Source organism: Syngnathus acus, chromosome 3, assembly GCF_901709675.1.
Source record: "Syngnathus acus chromosome 3, fSynAcu1.2, whole genome shotgun sequence".
NCBI classification, from domain to species: Eukaryota; Metazoa; Chordata; class Actinopteri; order Syngnathiformes; family Syngnathidae; genus Syngnathus; species Syngnathus acus.
The window spans coordinates 17,879,334-17,906,900 of NC_051089.1; the positions used below are offsets into that span (position 1 = coordinate 17,879,334).

General features: G+C 44.3%; 1 protein-coding gene across 1 annotated transcript in view; it reads left to right on the plus strand.

Moving 5' to 3' along the window:
- Nucleotides 1-323: 323 nt before the first annotated feature.
- Nucleotides 324-27,567, plus strand: part of ccdc102a (coiled-coil domain containing 102A) — a 112,953-nt gene continuing 85,709 nt past the window's right edge. Inside the window, exons 1-2 of the mRNA XM_037246681.1 lie at nucleotides 324-710; nucleotides 22,596-22,967. Of these exons, the coding sequence (XP_037102576.1) occupies nucleotides 360-710; nucleotides 22,596-22,967 (723 nt within the window). The 5' untranslated portion in view covers nucleotides 324-359. The remainder of the gene's footprint in view (nucleotides 711-22,595; nucleotides 22,968-27,567) is intronic.

Sequence of the window (27,567 nt, forward strand, 5' to 3'; positions counted from 1 at the left end):
AAGGCTTAGTTGCTGCCTCTTCAAACCGACCTCGGATAAGTGGGAGAGAATGAGATGAGATTAATGTAAAATTAAAAATTATTGCAGCTTTGACGATAATAATAAATAATGCCCACCCCTACCCCTGAACCGATCTGACCACCTGAAGTACATCAGGTACCAACATCAATTCTGGCAGAGCCACCCGAACATGGCTGGTGCCACCACCCTTAAAAACCCTAACCCAATAAATGTTGCATTAGAAGTCACTTAACCAATTGTTCCTAAATTGTTGTGTTTTTGTGTTTAGGTTTCTGAGTGACTGAAGAGGTGATGACGTCTTGTTGACCCCTTCTTCCTGTAAACTTAAAACACTGACCATGAACCACTCTCCACATCTGTCTGAGGGAAGCAAGACAACAGTAGGTGATCTACTGTGCAGTCTGCGCATGGATTCAGACAGGGACATTCATTCCCCTGAAAGTGTTGCCCAAACCCCAAGCCCCAATGGAGAAATCCTGAGCTCCAGTACTCCACCGCTGCTTTCACCTGGGCTAGGAGGCCTGGGAGCATTGGCCATCATTGGTGAGGTTCCTGGGGCAGACTGGGAGAGCAGAGAAGAGCTGAGACTCAGAGAGCTCGAGGAAGCCCGAGCCAGAGCAGCTCAGATGGAGAAAACCATGCGGTGGTGGTCAGACTGCACTGCAAACTGGAGAGAAAAATGGAGCAAGGTACATTGACTAAATGCTATTTTATAAACATGCATTTTATAGCCTTGACTCCAGATCTACCAAAGATAAATGTCTAAATTACAAAGGGTCATTCTGTGTCATTTCATCAGATCCTGTAAAAATTGTAGTACAAAGACAGAAAAAAATATTTTGTCTCTATCATCAATATTTTTCTCACAGTACTCTGAAAAGCCATTTTTAAATAGCAATATATGGAAAACTGCCTTTAAATTTTCCACAGTTGGTAATAGCTTCTAGACATGGAATGGCAGGTGTGTAGGTCATTGACCAATATACCCTTGTATGGTAGGTACCGTATTTTTCGGACTATGACTCGCTCTGGAGTACAAGTCGCACCAGCCATAAAATGCGTAATGAAGAAAACATATACATATACTAAGTCGCACTGGAGTACAAGTTGCATTTTTGGGGTAACTTTATTTGATAAAATGCAACACCAAGAACAGGCATGAACAGGCAACAACAGGCTAAACGATACTGTATGCTAACGTTACATAAACACAAACGTGGAGCTGAGAACGTGCCTGACGTAACATTAACAGTTATTTAAATAACTATAATATAAATAACACATTTATCAAACCATCTGTGACACTCCAAATCATTAAATCCATCAAAATCTTCGTCCTTTGTGTAAACAAGGCCGTCGTCAGATTCGTCGTCAGTTGCGGGTCCAATTATTCCACAGATCTATATAACTATATTGTAGCATTACCAAAGTACCAGGAAAGTCATGGATTTGGTAACTGGCTCTTTATTTCACAAAACAAGACCTCAACATACGAGCTCTAAAAAAAGCGCCCCGGATCTCTCTTCTCGTCTCCTCCCCCCTGCTGCCTTAACGGCCTCCCCAGACAATCGGAAACTACTGAACTCTAACAATATACAAGTTGCTACACTAAATAAACTGTATATCAAATAACTATAACATAAGTAACAAGTTTATCGAACCATCCGTGTCACTCCAAATCATTAAAGCCATTGAAATCTTCATCCTGTGTCAATATCTGTCCTCTGTATTATGAACAACTCCTGACTCCGGAAGTCAGTGAATGGATTCAGACTCCTTGTCAGTGGCGGCTCCAATTATTCCACAGGCCTCGTGCGCCCTCATGCGGTTCAAAGTGAAAATAACATGTGAAGTGATCAACTATACTAGTAAGTAAGTAATGTGTTAATGATCAAGTAATAATGTGTTAATAATTTCACATATAAGTCACTCATAAGTCGCACCCTTGGCCAAACTATGAAAAAAACTGACATATCGTCCGAAAAATACGGTACTTATAGGGAAACCTCCCAAAATTTGGGTTATTGAAATGAAATAGCAAACTTGAAGAGTGACTGATCCTGATTTTTGCAAGATTTTTATATAGACAGGTGTGAATCTTTTTCAATTTCCGTATTTTCCGCACTAGAGTCATCCCTCGCTATATCACGGTTCACAGCCTCACTGCTTCACGGATTTTTTTCACAGTGCATTCAGATTAAAAAGACACTACAGAGCGGAGTCAGGTCGCAGAGATGCACTATATAGTACGTACTGATGATTAAAATTAATATAGTTATCTGGAAGAGTGTTTACTTCTCATTGTTAAACAAATGCTTGGGCCTGAAAGCAAGTTTCGTCCTTCGGTTCCAACCTGTATAATAATGGTAAGAAAATAAAGGTTTCTACCTTACGGATTTCACCTATCACGCGTTCTTTCCGGAACGTAACCCCAGCGAAAAACGAGGGATTACTGTATAGCGCACACTTAAAAGCCTTTCATTTACTCAAAAAACCACAGTGCGCCTTATAATCCGGGGCGCTTTATATACAGTCAAATCTCGGTTTTCGAACAAACCCGGTTCTCGAACAAATCAGAATTCGAACAAAAAATTCTAGATTTTTTTGCTTCGGTTGTCGAACAAAATTTGGAGGTCGAACCTCATGAGATGAGCCGGGAGGACCCGAGAAAACCCGACCGCGCGGCCTGGATGCCGACTGACTCCGTTCGTTGTTATTGTATTTTCGTTACTTTGAGGATTGTATTAACCCCTAATCGTGCCTCCAAAGAAAGCAAGTGGGAGCAGTAAAGCCATCCTAAAACACAAAGACGCTCTTAAAGCAATGCGACAGTGAGCGCCCGACGCGCTGCGGTTGCGCGATCGGACCAAATTAAGCTCCCTGCGCACTTAAATTTTGGAAAGTACATCAGGACTTTAAAAATATTTTCTAAATTTCAGCAACGGCTCTTTCACAATAATGCGACCAGCGCGGTGGAGTTGCGCGGTCGGTGACGCGCTACGGTTGCGCATTCGGGGGTGCGCTGCAGTTGCGCGATCAGACAAAATGCACAAATGAAAAAATGCTTAAAAAAGGCGTTTTTTTTAGTCTTGGAACGGATTAAAATATTTTCCATTATTTGTAATGGGAAAAATAGATTCGGAATTCGATCGAGTCGCTTCTCGAACCGCCTTCTGGAACGTATTGTGGTCGAAAACCGAGGCTTGACTGTACTATGGATCAAATGATGAATTTGTTGATCCATACTGGTTGCCCACAGCAGTCCACCAAAATATTTCAGTATGACTAGTAAATTACAAGGTCGCATCGCTTTCAGCATTACGGCAACCGTGGTCAGGGGGCATCACCGAAGTAATAGGTGAACACCCGTACTGTGCTTACTCCAACACCTCGTGTGTGAACAAAGACGCCAAAATGCCTCCTCTGTCGCGTGCGTCGCCGAGTTCAAACTCAAGGCTATCAGCTACGCAGCCGAACGTGGGAACAGAGCAGCAGCAAGGGAATTCAACGTTAATGAATTAATGGTACGGGAGTGGAGAAAGCAAGAAGATGATCTGTGCCAAGTAAATCATCATCATCATCATCATCGTTTTAAAGTCCGCTTTCCAGGCGCCGCTGGGTTGGACTGGGTTCTCGATATGGCCTTCTTCCACCGGGAACGGTCCGAGGCCATCTTGTGGTTGATGCCGAGTGCCTTCATGTCGGCTGCCACGGTCATCTGCCAGGTCTTTTTAGGTCGGCCACTGGGTCTTGTTCCCTCTACGTTATACGACATAACTTTCTTCACCCAGTCGTTCTCGTCCTTCCTCACTACATGTCCGTACCATCGCAGTCTGCCTCTCCTCACCACATCCACTATGGCCTCCACTCCCATCTTCTGTCTCAGCTCTGCACTGGTCTTTTCCTCCCTCATTGACACACCACACATCCATCTGATCATCCTCATTTCTGCTCTGTTTAGTTTGTCTTCATGTTCTGTTTTCAGGGCCCATGCCTCACTTCCGTACGTCATACTACTTCTGACACAGGCTGAGTACACTTGGCCTCTCATCTTCAGGGATGGGGCCTTAGATGTTAAGAAGGGCATGAGTTCCCTGAATTTCTTCCACCCGCTTCTCACCCTTGTGGTCACTGCTAGGTCCACCCCCCCATCAGCGTTAAGCATGTCTCCAAGGTAGCAGAAGCTGTCCACCACCTCGTACATCTCCCCATCTACCACGAGCCCCTCTTGCTCAGCTGGGTCTGCTTGGGCGACTTCTCCCCTACACCGCTTGCATTGGAAGGTCTCACTTGCAGCTAGTAGGCTGCCTTTTACTCCGCTGCATCTTCGGTGTACCCATCTCTGGCAACCCTTGCACCGGATAGAGTTAGCTTGCACTCCCTTCCCGCAAACTCCACATGGCCATGCTCCTGACTGCGATATCACTCCCAGGCCAGCACCACCGACCATGACCTTTGATTTTGCCGCATTCACCTTCATTCCTTTCACTTCCAGGCATGTCTTCCAGGCCGCTAGCTTCCTAGCTAGGTCTTCTCGGCTGTGAGCCATCAATACCAGGTCATCCGCGTAGAGCAGCTCCCATGGTAGTCCACCCCTCACTTCCCTCGATACCACATCCATCACGATAGCAAACAGTAATGGGCTGAGCACTGATCCCTGGTGCACCCCTACCCTTACTTCAAACCCATTACTGTCGCCAACTCCTGTTCTAACAGTTGTGCAGGCTCTGCAGTAGAGAGCCATCACAGCCTTTACCAGTCCCTCTTCCACACCCGACTTCCTTAGGGCCCACCTCACCACCTCCCTTGGCACCCTGTCGAACGCTTTTTCCAGGTCGACAAAAGCGAAGTACAACCTCTTCCTCTTCTCCTGGTGCTTCTCTTGCATCTGTCGGATGACAAAAATTGCGTCTGTTGTACCTTTACCAGGCATGAAGCCATACTGCATCTCGTCCACCTTTACCCGTGTCCTCACCCTCTTTTCCAACACCCTCTCTAATAACTTCATTCCATGCTCCAGCAGCTTTATAGCCCTGTATGACCCGCATGCGAGTGGGTCCCCCTTCCCTTTGAATAGAGGCACCAGGACGCTTCCTGTCCAGTCCTCCGGAATGTGCCCCTCAGCGATGACACTGTTACACAGGTCGGTCATCCACTGCACACCGACGTCTCCCGCTGCCTTTAGCATCTCTGCCACCACTCCAGATGGTCCAGCTGCCTTTCCATCCTTCATGGCCTTCATGGCTTTTCCCACTTCTGTCCGTGTGATCGGGCCACATTCACCCTCCACTTCGTCGCATCTCGCCTCACCATCCCAGTCATTCTCCACATTCAGCAGCTTCTCCATGTACCTTCGCCATACTTCCTTCACTCTTCTGTTGTCTGTCACGATGTTGCCATCCTCATCCTTCACACAGTTTGCACCGGTCACATCACGCCTCTCCTTAACCATTTGCTTCGCTATCTTGAAGAAGCTCTTTTGTCCTCTTTCACTCTCCAATTCACTTGCAAATTCTTTCCTCTTGGTCTCTTGGGCCTCCCACACTGCTGTCCGTGACGCCCTCCTTGCCTCTACATACCGCACTCGGTCTGCCTCCCTTTTAGATTTCTTCCATACTTTATGGCACACTTTATGGGATCTGTGCCAAGTAAAGAAGACTAGAAAGAGTTTCCGGGGGAACAAAGCAAGATGGCCACAGCTAGAGGACAAACTCGAACAGTGGGTTGTTGAACAAGTACAAGCATCTCTACAGTCACTGTTCTAATGAAGGCAACAGCCCTAGCACGGCAAAATGAACATAAATGAATTTCAAGGCGGTCCTTTTTGGCGCTTTCGGTTTATAAAAAGACGTCATCTCTTAATCCGCACACAAACTACCTTCTCGCAGCAACTGCCGAAGGATTACCAAGAAAAACTGTCCACGTTTCTTGCATACTGCCAAAAAAAGATCACTGAAAAGAAAATCCGGACAGAGCATATTACCAATATGGACGAGGTTCCACTCACCTTCAATCTTCCCATGAACCGAATTGTGGAGAAAACGGGCAACAGTACGGTGACTATACGCACCACAGGGAATGAGAAGTCATCCTTCACTGTAGTTTTTGCCTGCCAGGCTAATGGGACCAAACTTCCACCAATGGTTATTTTTAAGAGGAAGACCTTGCCAAAAAATTACTTTCCAGCCGGCGTCATCATCAAAGGTAACTCGAAGGGATGGATGGATGAGGACAAGATAGGAGTGAAATTCACGTCAAGACACCGGATGGCTTTTTCCACACTTCTCAGTCCTTATTGATTTACGACTCCATAAACGGCCATATCACAGATGGTGTCAAAAAACAAGTGAAGAAAACCAATTCGGAGCTTGCCGTCATTCCGAGTGGATTAACTAAAGAACTCTAGCCGCTTGATATTGGAGTCAACAGGGCATTCAAAGCTAGAATGCGAGCTGCGTTGGAGCAGTGGCTGGCAGAAGGCGAACACACATTCACCAAAACGGGAAGACAGCGCTGGGAGACTTATGCCACTATCTGCCAGTGGATTGTGGATGCCTGAGCTGATATATCAGACATAACTGTGGTCAGAGCTTTCGCGAAGGCAGGAATAATAACCAAACTGCCAGGGAATAGCAACGGCACTGACTCGTAATAATGACGAGAGGGACCTGGGCATAATGAATGCCGCACTCGCCCAACTGTTCAATTCGGGCACGGAAGAGGAAGAATTCGACGAACTTGTGGACAAATGATCCTTTGAACAACGTTGTTATTGTGCAATTTTTGTATTATATGTTGTATTGTATATAAGGTTTGCTGTGTATAAAATTTGACTGAATACCTCATTGACTGGTTTGACATTCCCTTTAGCACACCTCCATCTAGTGGATGCATAACGCAACCCTAGTCAATCCCAGTTTGATGCAGTAGCTTCTATTCTATGCACCTTTTAATCCGATAAATTTTTTTTTTCAATATTGGGTGTGCTGTGTCTAATAAGGAGGAAAAGAAAATCCCTACGTAATTTTGACAAATGGCGTGCTGGAGCCTATGCCAGCGCTCATCGGGAAGTAGACGGGGGACACCGTGAACCGTGTGCCAGCCAATCGCAGGGCACACAGAGACAAACAACCATCCACACTCACACCTAGGGGCAATTTGACGTGCCCAATCAGCCTACCAAGCATGTTTTTGGGATGTGGGAGGTGTCAAGTTACATGGTGGATAGGATGGTACAAGATGGTGCGTGAATGTGTATTGGATTTGGCCCAGACGAATTGGCTCAGATGAAATTCCAAATTTCACCAGAAGATGGTGACAAAGCTCGACATGGGAGACCTGAAGGAGGGGCCCTGAGTAAGGGTTACTTAAAAGTTAGTTCTTCAAAATTAACTATTGTTAAACTGGTAAAGGGGGGGTTGTTGGTTGAACCGGTCAACCTCCATTGCCGTTCCAAATTTCACCAGAAGATGGTGCCAAAGTTAGATTGACTTGACATGGGGTAACCTGATGGAAACTAGTAGATAAATTAAATTGTTAAATTGTTAGTGACTAGAGAAACACGACCTGTCTGAAAAACGCATAGTATCACACAATTTTGGGTTATTTTATATTATTTTGTTTTCCTATAATATACTTTGAAACTGTTTGAGTATTTTAATCTGCTAACTAGGAGAACCCATGATCATAGTTATGGTTATGTGTTAAGTTGATCATTACTAGACAAGATGTATGTTATTATTGTCACAATGTTTAATCAATATCAAATATGTACCGTATTTCTTGCACTATAAATCACGTCTTTTTTCATAGTTTGGGTGGGGGGGGCGATTTATACTCAGGAGCAACTTATATGTGAATTTCTTCACAAATTTTCAAAATTAAAAAATCCGCGATGTAGTGAAACCACAATAAACGGACCGCGATGTAGCAAGGGATTACTGTAATCTCAACTGCAACTGCGGCGCGGCGCATACGCGGCGGTGTTTTACATAAAGGACAAAGGATTCGATCACGGGATTTAATGACTTGGAGTGACAGAGATTGTTTGATAAAATTTTTCTTTATAATTATATGGGCCTGTGTAATATTTTGAAGTGCAACCGCCGTCAGCGGCTCACACCCGGCGTTGTTGACATAAAAGACGATCGATGGATTCAATGATTTGGAGTGACACAGATGGTTTGATAATAGTATTGCTTAAATAATAGTTGTTTGATATATAATTTATATATCATTATATGGGCCTGTGGAATAATTTGAAGTGCAACCGCCGCCAGCGGCGCGCACCCGGCAATGTTGACATAAAGGATGATCGATGGATTTAATGATTTGGAGTGACACTGATGGTTTGATAAAGGTGTTATTTATGTTATAGTTATTTGGATAACTGTCAATATTACGTCAGGCCCGTTCTCAGCTCTTCGTTTGTGTTTATGTCACGTTAGCATACCGTATCGTTTAGCCTGTTGTTGCTCGTTCATGTCTGTTCTTGGTGTTGGATTTTGTCGAATAAATTTCCCCCAAAATGCGACTTATACTCCGGAGCGACTTATATATATTTTTTCACTTTATTGTGCATTTTATGGCTAATGCGACGTATAATCCGGAGTGACTTTTAGTCCGAAAATGACGGTATTTAACATTGATGTGTGAGCAAAGGAAGGAGGCAGGGGTTAATAATGATACTCTGTGGTGGAAAGGCTTGGGTCCGACGCATGAGCGTGACCCGAGGTCACGTTCATCCGGTCGAGGACCGGGCAAATGTAACGTTAACAGTGATGCCACTTGGTGGAGTACTGCGGATGACTCATGAGCCTGACCCAGAGGTCACCTCATCTGGTTGAGGTTGGAGATGCAGCTGCAGTCTATTCTAGAATCAGTCCTGGGAAACACAGGTATATGACGTAATGGAAAAACTGGTACGTGACCAAGCTGGCGTAGCACCCGCATACGGAGGCCTATAAAGAGGTCATCCTGACAAAGACAGGGCTTCTGCCCGCTGCCCGCATCTCGCTCGCTGGGTCGCGTTGCCCGTCAGGGCTTTGCCCCTGCGGGCTGCCGGTGAGCCGAGAACGCCGATTAGACGAAGATAGATTTTTTTCATTCTTTTTGAGATTAGACCAAAATCTACTAAAATGAATTTCTAGAGTCTTCGAATTGGACTTTGTCAAATTTTAGGCTTAAAGACAGGCTAGGACAGGGGTGGGCAAACTTTTTGACTCGCGGGCCGAACTGGGTTCTAAATTTGGACCGGAGGGCCGAACCAGGAGCAGATGGACGTAGTGTTTGTGTGAAGTAATATAAGCGACCTGTAAAGGTCATTGCATAAAAGATTTTGGCCTTTAGTAGGTAGTAAAGCATGGATATTCCAAACAAGATTTTTGAAAACAAATGCATTTATTAACAGCATTTAAAAAAAAAAATCACTAAAAAACTGCTATCAGTGATTCTCATAAAATACAACACTATTATTATGAATAACAGTCTCCATCACTTCAGTGCCTGCAGGTCAGATTAATGAAAAATGTTTATCTTATGAGATCAGATCAAACAGCAAACATTCTGACCAAATATATCATCTTGAAGAATCGGTGCAAGCATACATCCAAATAAAGTAATCAAAACGGCAACACGGTGAGGGGTATCTGAACATCAGAGAAGAGTTTTAACTCACAAACACCTGGTAACAGAGGTGAGGAAACGGGAAACACTTCCTTAAAGTAAGCCTTAAGAACTTTACAGGTTAAGATTAGTCGCAAAAAGGTGGTGCATCAATGTCCTTGAGCATCCTGCATTGTTTGAAAATGAGAATGGTCGCTAGTTTCAATCCCTGCTATGTGTACAAATCATATTCAAAATGCATTTTTTTACAACAAACTTGAGAGCCTCCCCTTCATTTTCAGTGGGAACAGTGTTGTTGGTCTCCCTTTTTTGCTAGTGCATCATAGTCTGGAGTAAAATTTGTTGTGGCAATTCTTAGGAGAGATCCGTTTACCTCGATCTGTGACGGGTTGATGTGGCTGAACGTCACGTCGCGTACGTCGAGCCAAATTGGCCACTCTTTTAACATTCGGCACTCACTTCTTTTCTTCGGGCCACTCATTTTAATGGAAGGATTCCAGGGGAAGGTTTGTGGGTGGCTTTAGCGTAAAACTGTATCTGAAAGCTCAGCGAGCGAATTACAAGAATGCTGTCGTCACAGCCCACGCTCTAAATTCGGGACTGATACAAATAGAGCGCGAGTGCGCCATGTCCGTACTACTGAGTACGTACGTACACGCACTTGTGAGTGTGCACCGAGCTTTCTGACACGGCTTCCGGTAGTAAATGCGCAGGCGAGCGGTTCCCCATCTACTGGGGAAACGCAGTCATTGCAGGCAAAATGACAAAAAAAAAAGTTTAATAATACAATTAATTCAGGGTTGGCGGGCCGGATTAAACGGTCCCGTGGGCCGGATGTGGCCCGCGGGCCGTAGTTTGCCCACCCCTGGGCTAGGAGATGTGGACTTCGGTGCAGCAGAAAGAAGCCATTTTTAGGGCGTCGTCCTCTCCCTCCTTTAGGCCAGCCTGTTCTTTTAAACAGAATTCGGATTTTTGGAACAAGGACAACTGATCACTCGACTTTTCCACCAAATAGCATTTTATACCCTGCCGTTTTCCTCTTTTTGTTACATTTTTGAGTTTTCATTCGAGAGAACTTCGAGACTGAATAATTTTTGCTCTATTGAGATTGGTGAGTTGAATTGTTGTTGGTTGTTCGAACAATTGAGACTTGTAATTATTTTTCTTGCTAATTCATTCAATTTCTTCTTATTCCTTAATTCGGTTATCGATTGTTTCGTATTAACTACTATGTTGAGCATGGTTTTATATGCAAGAATTAGAACTTTAAATCTCTTTTGTTTCTCTATCATAGTCATACTGTAAACCGTTCAGTTCTTTTTAAAGTGAAGACAGCTTTAATCCTTGATATCAGGAATTGTCAGATCTGGTTCGAAATAGTTATCTTAAGCTCAGCTAAGGCGAGTGCGCTCTAGTAAATCAACGAATCCCTTCGGTCTTACCAAAGACAGATAAATTTGTCTGAGCGGTAACAAGAACTACAAATCAAAAAAGGGGAAGGAGCCGCTGTAAAAAGGGCACGGTCGTCTTGATTCCGGGCCTCAAGTGATTACTCTGCACCGGTTTCAGGGTGACTTTAAAGGGATTGGCGTCCTAAAAAGAATACCGTTTTTTTCCGTGTATAATGCGCAAAATTTAACTAATTTATTGTCCTAAAATCTGGGGTGCGCATTATACATGGGTACAAATGTTTTGCAATTTTTTTTTTTTGAAATATTTTTATTTTTTATTTATTTTTTTTTTTTTAAGAAAATCATGGTACAACAAAACCAACAACAGGACTGACCGACAATAGTGTGTTTGTACTGTGCTCTGGTCATTTCGTCAAAGAAGGGATAATAGTCCTCTTCTTGACTGACAATGAATGTGATAGTTTAATACAATCAGCAAATAACAAAATGCGTATTACAGGTAATATTTTATTTCACAACACTTTGCCTTGTTCCTTTCGTCTCTGCTGTTCACTTCAAACACGCTCCATACGAACCAATGCTCTCGTATCAGACGCTTGCTCGATCACCTGCTCGTTTGCTGTCACAATGTACCCTACACAAATCCGAAACATTTGTTGCGGCTCCGAGTCACGACGAGGGGCAAGTTTTGGTTTCCAAGGGTGTTTTTATTCCTCTTCAACGTCTCTCCCATACAGAGCCGCCTTTTTCACATGTCCGCACGTCACTTTCCTCTCTTTTCATCTGATCGCGGTGGTGCCTTTATGGGCAGTCAGAGAAATCAACGCCAACAAAAAAAAATACATCCAGCCTAGTTAAGACCATACCAAAGACTATAAAAATGGGACCCATTGCCTCCCTGCGTGTGTGACGATCATTGGTACTTAAAAAAATAAATAAATAAATAAATAAATTGGGTGCGTATTATACATGGGTACAGGCTTTTTTCCAGCATCAACATGCCATTTTTAGGGTGCGTATTATACATGGGGGCGCATTATACACGGAAAAAAACGGTAAATTAATTATTTCCGAATTTATATCTTAGAGGCGGTTAGACTTGGACGAATCTGAAAACTCTCGTCTCCCTGTCAAAGGGAACAAGGAGAGTTTTTTAACCCTTTAAACGGAGGGTCGGGTCACTTACGTTTGATAAGTGCAGGATTTGACAGAGGAAACCGAAGTGCCCGGAGAAAACCCATGCGGGCACAGGGAGATCATGCAAACTCCACACAGGGAGGGTCAAAGGTGGAATCGAACCAACACCCTCCTAACTGTGAGGCGGACGTGCTAACCAGTGCAACACCGAGCCGCCCTCCGATATTTAATAGATTAAAAATATGAAACCACGACAAATTGATTTGCGTTGTTATACAGGGTCCTGCAAAATGATCTGACACATTTGCAGGTTTAATAAAATGCAAATAAATTAAAGAAAATTTGTTTTTTGTTTTTCTTTCATATACATATAATAGTATAGTACATATAATGCCATTTTGTTTTGTTTCGTTTCATTTAATTTTCGTTTCGTTAATAATGTTATTTTGTTTCATTTCAGTTGCTAACATGAATTGGACCGGTGAGCATCGCGCGTTCATTGTGGAAACGTTTATCAAGAACGAATCTAACTGCAACACAACGAGCGTTCCGTTTGCGCTTCAGACTTGGTAGACATGATCCCGTACCTGCTCGAAACACGATCTTATTATGGGTTACTAACTTCAGAGCCAGTGGAACAGCATTGAAACGAAAATCAACCGGCAGACCTTGCACCGCCAGAACTCCAGAAAATGTGCAGCGGTAAGACCAAAATAACATTATTTGGAAACGAAAATGAAATGAAACATAACAAAATGGCATTACCGTTTTTTCCATGTATAATGCGCCCCCATGTATAATATGCACCCTAAAAATGGCATGTCGATGCTGGAAAAAAGCCTGTACCCATGTATAATACGCACCCAAATTTTGACTTTTTTTTTTTTTTAATATTTTTTATTTATTTTTTTTAAAGTCCCAATGATCGTCACACACACGTCTGGGTGTGGTGAAATTTGTCCTCTGCATTTGACCCATCCCCGTGTGATTTTGATCCATCCCCTGGGGGAGAGGGGAGCAGTGAGCAGCAGTGAGCAGCAGTGAGCAGCAGCGGCGCCGCGCTCGGGAATCATTTGGTGATCTAACCCCCCAATTTCAACCCTTAATGCTGACTGCCAAGCAGGGAGGCAATGGGTCCCATTTTTATAGTCTTTGGTATGACCCGGCCGGGTTACTTAAGTCCGTAAACGTAAAATTATTTCAGAAAAAAGATCATCTTTGGGAACAACTGGATGTTATTCTGCCGGTCAGTATCACTGCGCATGCAGTAGCAAACTCGATAGCGAAGAAATATGTGAGACTCTCAACGGGATCACCAATATTTGAGTGATGTTCCAGTTATTTATCACAATTATTTATTATTAATAATAATAATAATAATAATAATAAATTATATTTATAACGCACTTTATATTCGGGGGAATCTCAAAGTGCTACATGGCAGATAAAAAAACAAGAAAACAAAACAAGGACAAGTATAAAACAACTGGACGACAACCAAGATATGAGAGAAATTACGGAAATGCTAAGGTAAAGAGGTGAGTTTTAAGTCCAGTTTTGAAAGAGTCAGTGGATTGGGGTGCTCTTAGGTGGTCGGGGAGGGAGTTCCACAGTGTAGGGGCTGTATGGCAGAAGGCCCGGTCGCCCATGGTGCGCAGCTTGGTTTTCGGAACGTGGAGAAGGTGTGAATTGGATGAGCGGAGGCTTCGGGTGGCAGGTTTTGGGGCAAGGAGTTCTTTGAGGTATGGGGGAGCATGTCCGAGGATACAATGGTGAGTGAGGAGGGCGATCTTATAATCAATTCGGAATTTGATGGGGAGCCAGTGCAGAGAACGGAGGATGGGTGTGATGTGATTGCTTTTCCGCACCCTCATCAGGATCCTAGCAGCGCTGTTTTGAATGTACTGAAGCCTCTGGAGGCTCTTGCTAGGGATCCCGATGAGGAGTGCGTTACAATAGTCTAGCCTTGAGGAGACAAAGGCGTGGACAGGTTTTTCAGCATCCGTCAGGGTAAGTGTGGGGCGGAGTTTGGAAATATTTCTGAGGTGGAAGAAGGAGGTTTTGCAGATGTGTTTTATGTGTGACTCAAGGTTGAGTTGAGGGTCCAGTTTCACACCCAGGTTGGTGACAGTGGCTGAGAGGGGAATAGTGAGACCGGCGAATAAGATGCTTGTTATTGGGCAGGCATGGATCTGATGGGGAGTGCCAATTAACATGGCTTGGGTTTTGTCACTGTTAACTTGCAGGAAGCTGAGATTCATCCACGCCTTTATCTCCTCCAGACACAGGGAGAGGATGGATGAGGGAGATGAAGAAGGCTGGGTTATGGAGTGCGGGGGGTCAAGTTTGAGGTATAGCTGGGTGTCGTCCGCATAACAATGATATGAGATGCCGAACTTCCTGATTATATTGCCGAGGGGTAGTATGTAGAGAGTGAAGAGGGTAGGACCGAGTACAGATCCCTGGGGGACACCGGAGGTGACAGTGTGAGTGTCGGATTTTTTCCCCCCCAGGGAAACGTACTCGGTCCGGTTCGAGAGGTAGGACTGAAGCCAGGTTAGAGCAGTGCCAGAGAATCCAGTGGAGTGAAGTTGGTTAAGGAGGATATTGTGGTGGACAGTGTCAAATGCAGCGGACAGATCCAACAGGATGAGAAGTGACGGGGAGCCTGCATCGGCAGCCATGAGAAGGTCGTTGGTGACCCTAACAAGTGCTGTTTCAGTGCTGTGGCCAGAGCGAAACCCGGATTGAAATTTCTCAGCGATGTTATTGCGGGTGAGATGAGTGTGAAGTTGGGCAGCTACCACTATTTCCAGAACCTTGGAGAGGAACGGGAGGTTAGATATTGGTCTGTAGTTGGCAAGGTTGTCCGGGTCAAGTGAGGGTTTTTTGAGCAGGGGGGTAATAATGGCAGTCTTCAATGCAGGGGGTACAGAGCCAGACTGGAGTGAGAGGTTGATGACATTGGTTATTAGGGGACTAATGGCTGAGGTTTGTTGTTTAATGAGGGCTGTGGGGAAAGGGTCCAGGGCACATGTGGAGGGTTTCATCTTTTTGATGATGTCCTCTACCTCCGACTGCAAGATAGGGGAGAAGCAGCGGAGAGGCTGGACTGTCCCGGGTGGAAGGAAGGGGGGAGGAGGTGAAGTGGTGGGGCCAGAAGAGGAGAGGAGCTGGGTGCGGATGTTGTCAACCTTAGCGGTAAAGAAGGTCATAAGGTTATTGGACACTACCTCTGAGGATTCTGTTGGAGTGGTGGGTTGGGGTTTGAGAAAGTGGTTGATGGTTGAAAAGAGCTGTTTTGAATTTCCAGGGGTATTGTTTATGATATTGGAATAGAACTGGGCACGTGCAGTCCCAAGGACTTTTGAGTAGGCCTTCTGATGTTCTTTGTAGGCCTGTTTGTGCACGGTCAGTCCTGAGGCTTTAAGACGACGCTCCAGGATGCGTCCAGTTGACTTCATCAGACGCAGCTCACTGGTGTACCAGGGGGCTGAGCGTGAAAAAGTGACTGTTTTTGTTTTTTGGGGGGCGTGGATACTTAGAAGTTTGGCCAAAGAGTTATTGTAATGGTCCACTGCCTTGCTGACTGATGTAAAGGTTGCAGAGGAGGAGGAGAGAAGCTGAAGGTCCTGTGCTATAGTGTCTTGGTTGATGTTTTTGAAATTTCTGAATGAGATTTGCCGCTTGGGTTTGGAGTGGGGGCGTGGGAAAGGAAGTTCCATTTGAATAAGTTTGTGGTCAGACACACCGACCTCGTGAACTTGCAGGTTGCTTATGGCCGATGAGGAGATGACAAGGTCAAGTGTATGCCCTTTGTCATGTGTGGGGACATTTACATGTTGGGTGAGGTGTAAACAGTCCAATAGTTGGTCAGAGGCAGGGGGGCGGGAGGGTGTGTCGACATGGATGTTAACATCACCTAATATGATTAGATTAGAGGAAGTGGAGGTACAGAGGGTAGTGAGTAGATCGTGTAGTTCTGGAATGAAAGAGGAGTTTGGTTTAGGAGGGCGGTAAATAAGTAAAACTGTGATAGGATATGGAGGTTTACATTTGAATGCAAGGGATTCGAATGAGGAGTGATCAGGTAGAGGGAGGGGGGACAGCTCTAGATCAAGACGGTGGGTGTACAGCCAGGCCACCGCCACGGCCAGTGCTGCGAGGTTTAGTTATGTATTTATAACCAGAGGGACAGGCTTCATTGAGGGATTGATCGACATCCGGTGGTTGCCAGGTCTCAGTCAGGCACATTATGTCTAAGCCTTTGTCCAGGATGAGGTCGTGAATAAATGATGATTTACGGGTGAGTGCTTGGATGTTGAGGAGATCCATTTTGATTGTGGCTGTGGGGCTGTGTTTAGGTAGGGGGCGAAGTAGAGAGAAATCCACTCCACGTTTTCTGTGCCACATGCAGTGCAGTCCACTCTGTGTTGGAGTGAAATCCACTCCGTGTTGGTGTCCGTTCCGTGCTGGAGAAATTAACACTCCGTGTTTTCCCGGCAACCCGGTGTCCGTCTGTTTTCCAGGCCACCTGGAGTACTGCAGCCCCGCATGGTTGCTACAATAAGATCCAAGTGCGGCAGGTATCTGATGACGTGTTGTACATGCGACGGGGTGTCGGGCGGAGGAGGAGCAGATGAATGGTACAGTGTTATGGACGGGTTGGGAGAAAACAAAGTTACGACGGGTGCTTCTGTGGATGTAACGTGGTCTGCGGAGAAGTCCGAGTTGTTGGATGACTGAGACACACCCTGGAATGGTGTGATTACTCAGCTCCAGCAAGCGGGGGATGGAGTAAGTTAACATAGTGCCGGTTGGAGAACACTGAACTTGAGTGTTAGCCATTGGCTAGGCTAGCCAGGATGCCTTGGCGGGGGCTGGTGGGGTGGGCGCGCCGTAGTAGGCAGCCGGCTCTGTGGAGGTTCGCCGCGGTTCGCCGCGGTCCAGGCGCACTGCACACTAAAACTAGAAGCTAAAAACTAAACTTTAATAATGGCTAAAATAAATAAATAAATAAAAACACTAAAACTAAACTAATTCTGGTGGAGAAGCGGCGAACAATCAGCGCCAGCGTCCTCTCCCCAGATTACTTCCGCCTTGGTCCACACGCAGCCGTCAAATCAATCAGTGTAGTGGGTGAACTGCCTTCCCGTGTATCAACGGATCAGTCAGTGAACGTCTTTTTATATACGTCTTTAGATTATTATAATAATAATATATATAATATACATAATAATTATTTATTTATTATTCACAATTGTCATGGTGATCTTTCTGGTGATTTCTTAACTAGGCTGGATGTATTTTTTTTGTTGGCGTTGATTTCTCCGACTGCCCAGAAAGGCACCACCGCGATCGGTTAGGTAAAAATGAAAAGAGAGGAAAGTGACGTGCGGACATGTGAAAAAGGCGGCTCTGTATGGGAGAGAAGTTGAAGAGGAATAAAAACACCCTTGGAAACCAAAACTTGCCCCTCGTCGTGACTCGGAGCCGCAACAAATGTTTCGGATTTGTGCAAGGTACATTGTGACAGCAAACGAGCAGGTGATCAAGCAAACGTCTGATACGAGAGCATTGTGTTCGTATGGAGCGTGTTTGAAGTGAACAGCAGAGAAGAAAGGAACAAGGCAAAGTGTTGTGAAATAAAATATTACCTGTAATACGCATTTTGTTATTTGCTGATTGAAACTGCTAATTAAACTGTGAATTGAAACTAATAGGAAGAAAACTGAACTCTCGCTCTTTATATAGCTGACGTGTCTTGCGCATCCGTTCTGCGCATCTGTAATGGCGGCCTCCATATGATATATGGTGTCTGCGATGGAGATTAAAAAACAAACAATATTTGACAATAACACACCATCAAGGATTGCATCATCCCATCAAACGATGTGTCGTCAATTATGAATTTTACTGACTGTGTTGGGCAGGATGGCTGAATGCGATGCGCGATTGACGTGTCTTGCGGATCCGTTCTGCGCATACTGTCATTGCGGCCTCCGTATGATATCCGTGTGATATATAAAACAAACAATATTTGACAATAACACACCATCAAGGATTGCACCATCGCATCAAACGATGTGTCGTCAATAATGAATTTTACTGACTAAGTGTGTTGGGCAGGATGGCTGAATGCGCTGCGCGATTGACAACAAACAAGAAGAAAGGTGATTTCAAGTTTTATTTCGAGGGAGATTTTCTTCATAAATTGTTGTACCCATGTATAATACGCACCCAAGATTTTAGGACAATAAATTAGTTAAATTTCGCGCATTATACATGGCAAAAAACGGTATTTGTACTTTTCAAAAAAAAAAAAAGTAACTTTAATTTATTTGCATTTTATTAAACCTACAAATGTGTCAGATCATTTTGCCAGACCCTGTACTTACATTACCTGTAATAATGCCTAAACACCCCTGTCTTACGCAACTGAATGGACTCTTCCATTCAACCCAAGGAGTGTGTGCATGTGCATGCTCCGACGTGGCTTCCACCTAGCGTCAATACAACACCTGTATTTAGCACTTGCTGTGTTAATGACGCAAAAGACAATGTTTTAAAGAAAAAGCGTGGTATGGACGTATTTTTCACCCGTTGACAAGGGAACAGCATGCTGCAGCCTGTGTGACACGACAGTGCCTCACAGTAGCAACACAAGTAATCTTTTTAAACACCTCACATCCTAAAGAAATACCTTGGAACTGTCACGACATCTATTCCTGCAGAAAGGCTGTTCTCTAAAGCTGGTGAAGTTAGCTAAAACTGGACGTTGAGCTCCGGATGGTTAGTATGGCACGAGGTGGCAAAATTCCCCTCGAGATTCCTTTACTCCTCCTCATTGTCGTCCCCGATACACCCCACAATGGTGGTTTCATCCGCATCCGCAACACCAACCTCTCAAAGGATTTCATGACCACAGATGTCAGGGCGACAGGTCTGTAATCATTTAGTCCTGTGATGGTGGGCTTCCTGGCCACCAGTACGATGGTGGAGCTTTTGAAGCACGAGGGCACCTCACACAGCTCCAGGGAACGCTTGAAAATCCATGTAAAGGTGGGTGTCAGCTGTTCAGCAGAGACTTTCAGGCAGGAAGGGGACACGCCGTCTGGTGCCTTCCTGACCTTCTTTCTCCAGAACATCTAGTTGGACGTCCAACGCTGCGTGTTCGTTTCGCTTGGGGGGGGGTGCTAATGGGACGTCCAACGCTGCGTGTGCGTTTCCCTTTGGGGGAGGGGGGGTGCTAATGGGACGTCCAACGCTGCGTGTTCGTTTCGCTTCGGGGGGGGGGATGTTTATGCGCTGGATAGATTTCTTGTGCGCTGAGAACGTGCGGGCAGTGCGCGATTGCGCACGCGCGCAGCTTAGAGGGAACATTGGCTGTGACGTCAGCATTCTTGTAATTCGCGCACTGAGCTTTCAGATACAGTTTTACGCCAAAGCCACCCACAAACCTTCCCCTGGAATCCCTCCATCAAAATGAGTGGCCCAGGGAAAAGCAAGGTGGACACTGAATGCCGAGTGTTTATAAAAGAGTTGACAACAAAATATTTTTTCCCTGAAGTCCGATCAATGCCGTTATGTCTGATATGCCTAGAATCGATTGCAAGGAGTACAATATTAGCCGTCACTTTTGCTACGAAGCATGCTAACTACGCTAGGAGTCAACACATGAACGAGCGGCTACAGTGGAGAGGTTGACAGCTAATTTGAAGACTCAGCAAAACTTTTTTCACCGACAAACTGCGGATCAAAAGTCAAGTACAGGGGCAAGTTTATGATGCACCATCTATTTTCGACTAATCTTAATTTTTAAAGTTTATAAGGCTGACTTTAAGGAAGTGTTTCTCGTTTCCTCTGTCACCAGGTGTTTGTGAGTTAAAGCTCTGCTCTGATTTTCAGTAAATTTGTCACCGTGTTGCCTTTTTGATTTGCTTATTAGTAATTTCTTTATCAGTACTTCATTTAGATCATGGTGTCAAAGCCAAGGCCCGGGGGCCAAATACGGCCCACCACATCATTTTAGGTGGCCCGCGAAGACAAATTGTGCATCGAATTCACGTCAATTCCAAAGTTTCAAATTCTTTTCACTTTTTAAAAAATAGAGATATTGTTCGCAATTTTTATTAGCATTCATCTTTTAAATTTTTTATTTTTTAAGATTTGATTTGATTTCAATATTTCATTTTTAAATATTTGAACAGTTTTTATTAGTCTCTGTTTTGAAAACTAGTTATTCATCAGTTTGTTGTGTAGCCTATACCAGTGTTTCCCAACCACTGTGCCGCGGCACACTGGTGTGCCGTGAGAGATGTTCAGTTGTGCCGTGGGATTGTCCACTATTAATTACGGAGCGCATTGTAAACAGGATCGCCAAACCACTGGTCAGTTCGCGCAAGGCCTGGTCAGCCACTTGCTAATCGTGCATGCATGGAGAATCGGAGAATCTTGAAATGTTATGCTCTGTCGGTCTGATTGTGCTGCATTGGCACATATTCAGTTTATGTGTGTGTTGCTGTGTGATTTTGCTAACAGTGACAGACACTATGACGGTTGTGGTGCGTTTGTGGTCCAATGGAAATCAGAGCATGCAGTTCAACCGGAGAACCTGGATTGGTTATTTTTCACATATATAAAATAAACAGTCAAGTCGAGACACCTCGACTGTGATAGCCACTCAGCTGCTGTCAGAACAGCAGAGCGTCATTAAAAGTGACTTTGTTCTTATTGTTGCAATATTTATAGAGCTAGTCTAAAACAGTAAACAAAATCACGTTGATTCTTTTATTTTAATCACAATCACTTTAAATAGATTATTTCTTACGTCTTCATCTAAAACCTTTTTAAAAAACAGTCACTTTTATTTAAAAAAAAAGGAATACAATTTAAAGAATATTTAGTATTTATTTCTATTAAATTATTCGACTCTCCATACATATATATATAGGAATAGGACTTTACGTCTTTCGTTGTAATATAACTGATTTTAATATAGGAGCATAACAGATTTTTGTTGGCGGTGTGCCGCGAGATTTTTTCCAATGAAAAGGTGTGCCGTGAATGAAAAAAGGTTGGGAAACACTGGCCTATACTATATATACAATATGAGACGTTCATACATTTATTTGGGTTGACAATTTTAATGGCCCTTTGAAGCAAACTATGACTATGAAGCGGCCCGCGACAAAAATAAGTTCGACACCCCTGATTTAGATGTATTCTTTCCCTGATTCTTCAAGATGATGTATTTGGTGTGTTTGCCGTTTGATGTGATTTCACCTCATTAGATAAACATCTTTCATAAGTCTGACCTGCAGGTGCTGAAGTGACGTAAACTGTTATTCATAATAACAGTGTCTTATTTAATGAGAATCACTGATAGTAGTTTTTCGGTGAAATATATTTTTAATGCTGTTAATAAATGCATTTGTTTCCAAAAAGCGTTTTTTGAATATCCATGCTTTACTTCCCTACTAAAGGCCAAAACCATTTATGCAATGACCTTTACATGTCGTTTATATTACTTCACACAAACACTACATCCATCTGCTCCTGGTTCGGCCCCCCCGGTCAAAATTTAGAAGCCAATACTAAGTCAAGTCAAAAAGTTTGCCCACCCCTGAACTAGACAGTGGTCCGCGAGTCCTAAAGCTGTGCGGGGCACAGAGCGATATGCGTCCTTTATTACTGTGTAGCAGTGGTCCAGTGTCTGTGTGCCTCTGGTGGGACACGTGATATGCTGTCTATATTTGGGGAGTTTGTGTGTGTGAGGTTTGCTGTTAAAATTCCCCAAAACAATAATCAGTAAGTTTGGGAGTTTTTTCTCCATGTTTGTTATCTGGTCAGCCAGCAGCTTTGTGGTTTCGATCGAGCATGCGTGTGGTGGAGTATAAACAGCCGCCATTACGATTGAGGAGAATTCCCGCGGTGAATGAAACGTATCTATCTATCTATCTATCTATCTATCTATCTATCTATCTATCTATCTATCTATCTATCTATCTATCTATCTATCTATCTATCTATCTATCTATCTATCTATCTATCTATCTATCTATCTATCTATCTATCCATCCATCCATCCATCCATCCATCCCTCCCTCCCTCCCTCCCTCCCTCCCTCCCTCCCTCCCTCCCTCCCTCCCTCCCTCCACCCACCCACCCACCCACCCTTCCTTCCTTCCTTCCTTCCTTCCTTCCTTCCTTCCTTCCTTCCTTCCTTCCTTCCTTCCTTCTTTTCATGGCACTATAACCTGGGTCTGCTTTTGTAGTTGAATACAATTGATTAATTTGTGGGCTTGATGTTTTCATCTTATGCATACCTATTAAAGTGACCCAAATAAGTTTGAAAATGCAAAAAAGATTTAAGGTGATTTGAAAACTGTTTCCTCCAAGGTTCGCGCAGAGCGTAACCGTGCACGTGAGGAAGTTCGCCAGCTGAGGCAGAAGCTGGATACTCTGACCAAGGAGCTGAGCGGTGCTCGACGGGAGCGTCAGGAATTTCTATCAGAGAATGAGATGCTACGAAAGGATGGGGTACAGCTTTACAGTGATTTTACACCTCTTCCAGTCATAAGTTGTGCCTCCAACCCTGCACACCACCACTGTATTTTTTCTGCCTCTTTCTGTCCATCCATTGTAACCTCCACATCTTCAACGCAAGTTCATTCTGATTGCAACGTAGATATATTAAGTGAGCAGTTACCTGCATCTCCAGAGCCTGAACCGGTGAGGGATATGAACGCACAGAAAACAGGTCAGCAAAAGGTGAGAATACGCTGTGTATTTTAATATTTTATTTATTTTACATTGTATAAACGACATCAGTATAGCTCATGACACAATCTTGGCATCATCTCAATCTTATTGAACGTTACATTGAATACATTTGGGTTTTTCTTTGGTAGTTTTTTTAAATGTATTATCATTGTGGTTTATTTTATTAGTTGGATTTCTTTTGTTTCCCTCAAGGATCACATTTTAGTTAATCCAAAAGTACGAGAGCGCAACAAACTTTGCCTACACATAGGCCTTGGTGAAACATTTTATATTTTAATGTTGTCATAGACAATGACAATAGAATTACGCTGTAGGGCCACCAAGAGTAGAAAAATCAAACTAATATTGTTCCATTTGACCGAGACATAGATCCTAGGTCCCTAGACCAGACATGCCCAAAGTCCGGCCCGTGTCTAAATTTAGACCGGCCCGAAGCATCGTGTCATAAAATCAATAATATCTGGCTCACCGGTACTGTCGAGGGGACCTGCGTGTCCCGGAGCGAGCCACAGAAATGTAACGCGTACAAACGGGAAGGCACACATGAGCGAGCGCTCATCATCGGGTCCGAGCGCATTCTCCCCTGTCCCTTTCTAGTTTATGCGCACACAGGTGTCTGGTTGCAAGATAATCAGACACTTCCTCATTTAAATGTCTGCACACCAAGGACTAATGCGATGCTAAGATCAGATCAGATCTGACGCTGCACAGGGAAAGGCAGAATAACCCACCGACTACTGGTGAGAGCTCTGTCTACTTACGACTAACGCTACAAACACTACTGTGTACCCGTGCCGCCCAGTCAGTGATCGCAAACAACAAAAAGACTATGGATTTTTTTTTTTTTGTGATTATGAAGTATTTTGTTGTCTTTGAAGTTAAAATAAAAAGATAAAACTGAGAATGATCCAATTTGGATTAAAAATCCGATATGATACAACCTGGCTTGTTTACTGCAGTCGAAACACCAATACCACCCTTCTCATTAATACAACAATAACAATAATAAAACAAACTCAATACATGTAATAAAGAAATTATCCAACATTCATAAAACCGTTCATTTGTATTTAATGTGTTATTATTTAAATCTAACTTTCCTGGGAATGTAATTGACAATAGATTTTCTCATTTGCAATATCAACCTATCTGCAGACAGCAAAGGATATAAGTACCAGTGACGTGCGGTGAGGGTTGGGGTTGGTGAGGCACTGACTCAGGGTCAGATTTATAAACGTACTGTATGACGCTAAGGCACTAACTCACAAGTCAGATTTACATGCATACATGGTTGTTATCCCATTCTTGATTAAATTGAATAACATTTTAAACACACCACTGTACATTTAAACACACCACTGCAGTATTCTTACCTTTACTTGTAAATTAAGTCCATTTCCTGTCCTTCTGGACTAAGATCTCGATGACAGGGAAAGCAATAAAGTCGATTTTTGGCAGCACAACCACAAAGCCAGTCTTTTTTAGAGTACCAATCCTTTTGAAGCGAACGTGTTGTAGTCCGTCCCGGGAGGCCCGTAGTTTGAATTAATCCTCGCAAATCTGGCGTTGGTCTTCCCTTACTTATGATTTCTTGCTTTGACTGAAAGTCAAGTTTTGAAAAATTTCTTATTTTCGAGATTATATCCTCCATTTTCAGGGAAAATAAAGCCAAATAGCAACGCGTTAGCACCGAATGTTGTTGGTTGTTTTTCTTTTCTTTTTTTTCTTCTTAATTTACTCTCGCATTTACTTTGCGGTAAAAAAATGTGGCTCTTAGTCTCTGACTGGTTGGCCACCCCTGATCTACCAGAAATTGGAGACATACAAAAAGTCTCTGGAGCTCGACTCAAAACTCAACAGGAAGCTGGCCATTTTATATTTCCTTTGAGATTTTGTCTTTTGTGGTACTTTTTTGTTTTAAGGAAAAGACAAAGAATTTAAGCAGGTTTAAACAAACAAGAATAAATCCTTGTGACTGTGCATCAGCTTTTGCACCCTGGCTACTGAGAGCGGGTGGAACTCTACGGCGCTCTATGACATCTTCCTGAAGAGTCTGGCAGCCTTCATCCACGATTACTCGTTTCAGTTGATAGTATGCCTCCGGATCTGGACTCCCACATTGCTCTCGCAATCTGGACAGATCACCGGCTGAGGGAGGTCAGGCAAATATGTGGTGGTACTTTTTTGGTTTTAAGGAAAAGACAAGGAATTTAAGCAGGTTTAATCAAACAAGAATGAATCCGTAAGTGACTGTGCATCAGCTTTTGCACCCTGACTGCTGAGAGCGGGTGGAACTCGACGGTGCTCTATGACATCTTACTGAAGAGTCTGGCAGCCTCCATCCACGATTACTCGTTTCAGTTGATATGCCTCCGGATCTGGACTCCCACATTGCTCTCACAATCTGGACGGATCACCGGGTGAGGGAGGTCAGGCAAACATATGGTCACAGGTCGCGGGTTTCCCGCACTACCAAGCATCAGTTGTGACTGCTCCTCACTGTTCGCCATCTAACCATCGCCAGCATGTTCCCTTGGGACTAGAGGCAGAGCCCATGCAACTGGACAGATCGCAACTCTCGTAAGAGGAGAGATGACGCCGACAACACAAAGGTTGGTGCTTTTACTGCGAAAAAAAGATCACCTCGTGTCAGCCTGCCCATACAAAACAACCCCAGTGATGAGTCAGTTTACGGCGCAAAAGTCCATTCCACAAAATCTCACCAGAGTTAAGATAATTCACTGAACCACTTACACAGACCTCCATGCAGTAATAGACTCTGGGGCAGAAGAGAGACTCATGGACAGGGGGCTTGTGAGACATTTTAGTGCCAAGATCAAGCGACTGCTCAAGCCGATTAAGGTGAAGGCACTCAATGGTTGTGAACTATTTACCATTACTCACATCATTGAACCTATCGAGTTCCATGTTGGCGAACATGTGGAGCGCCTAATTCTCCATGTGTTTGAGTCTCTTTCACTTACTCTGGTTTTTGGACACCCGTGATTGTATGAACACAACCCGCACATGAACTGGCGGACTGGCAAAATTCTGGGATGGGGAAAGTAATGTGTGAACCACGGAATTGGTTTACCAACTCAGAGAAGAGATAACGATTGTTTATGATGTTTCTGTTAATTTCCTACGAGACTTTGAATACCCAGGTCTGAGCGTTGTACCTCCATGCTATCATTAAAGTATTAAACAAGACCAAACCCATGTCATTCCCACCGCATCGTGCCTACGATTGTGCCATAGAGCTGATTCCGGCTTCCACTAGTCCCAAGTATTCAGGCTCTGAACCAGAGTGCAGCAATTAAAGAATATCGTATTTTCCGCATCATGAGGCGCATTTAAAAGCCTTTAATTTTCTCAAAAAACGAAGGTGCGCCTTTTAATAAGGTGCGCCTTTTGTGTGGACCAAATTGCAAAATCTGTAAAGTTGTTTTGTGTGGCTTCCGTATTATACAGGCGTAATATGAAGACCCGGTGAACCAATCAGAGGACATTACGTTTTATGTAGATCGGGGCAAATAAACAATCAGAGGACTGTACGTAACACGTAGAGTATGTTCCTCCGCCGCCATTGCTAAATAATGTCAAATTCGCACTTATCTTATGTAAGCGACCGGCTCTCCGTTTAAAGTAGGGGTGTCCAAACTTTTTGGACGGAGGGCCATATTTAGTAACGTGAAGGGGCCCGGGGGCCAATATTTGTTGTCGCTTCTCTCCCGGGGGGGTGGGGGGTGCAAGTGGGACGTCCAACGCTGCGCGTTCCCTTCTCTTCCCTGCTACTGGGACGTCCAACGCCGCGTTCCTTTCTCTTCCGGGGGGGGGGGGGGGGGGTGCTATTAGGACGTCCAACGCTGCGCGTTCCCTTCTGTTGCGGGGGGGGGGGGGGCGGGGGGGGTCTAGTGGGACGTCCAACGCTGCGCGTTCCCTGATCTTTCGGGGGGGAGGGGGGGGTTGCTAATCGGACGTCAAGCGCAGCGCGTTCGCTTCTCTCCCGGGGGGGGGGGGCTAGTGTGACGTCAAATCAAACGCTGCGCGTTCGCTTCTCTTCGGGGGGGGGGCTAATCGGACGTCAAGCGCTTTGTGTGGCGGGCTCCATCTACTGTGGGAACTGAGAAGTGCTCAAGCTGTTGTGCGGGCCACATTCAATTATGTTTTCAGAATTTGCTGCGGGCCAATAAAAACTGGACCGCGGGCCAACTGCGGCCCGCGGGCCGTAGTTTGGACACGCCTAGTTTAAAGGGTTAAAACTCTCCTTTGTCCCCGCTGCTCTAACGCAGCTCTCATGGGGAGACGAGAGTTAAATAAACCGGAGTTGGGATAATATTCGTCCGAGTTGCTGACCGCCTCTAAGAAATTAATTCTTAAGGAATAAATTTAATCTTTTCAGGACGCCAATCCCTCTAAAGTCATGCAACGCTCGTGTAGAGTAATCTGTTAAGACACGGTGTCAGAATGACCGCGCCCTTTTTGTGGTGGCGGCTATCTTCCTTTGAATTGTTGCACTCGGATCTCGGCTATATTAAGCTGTCTTTGTTAAAACCGCGGTGATTCGTTTATTTACACTAGCGCGCTC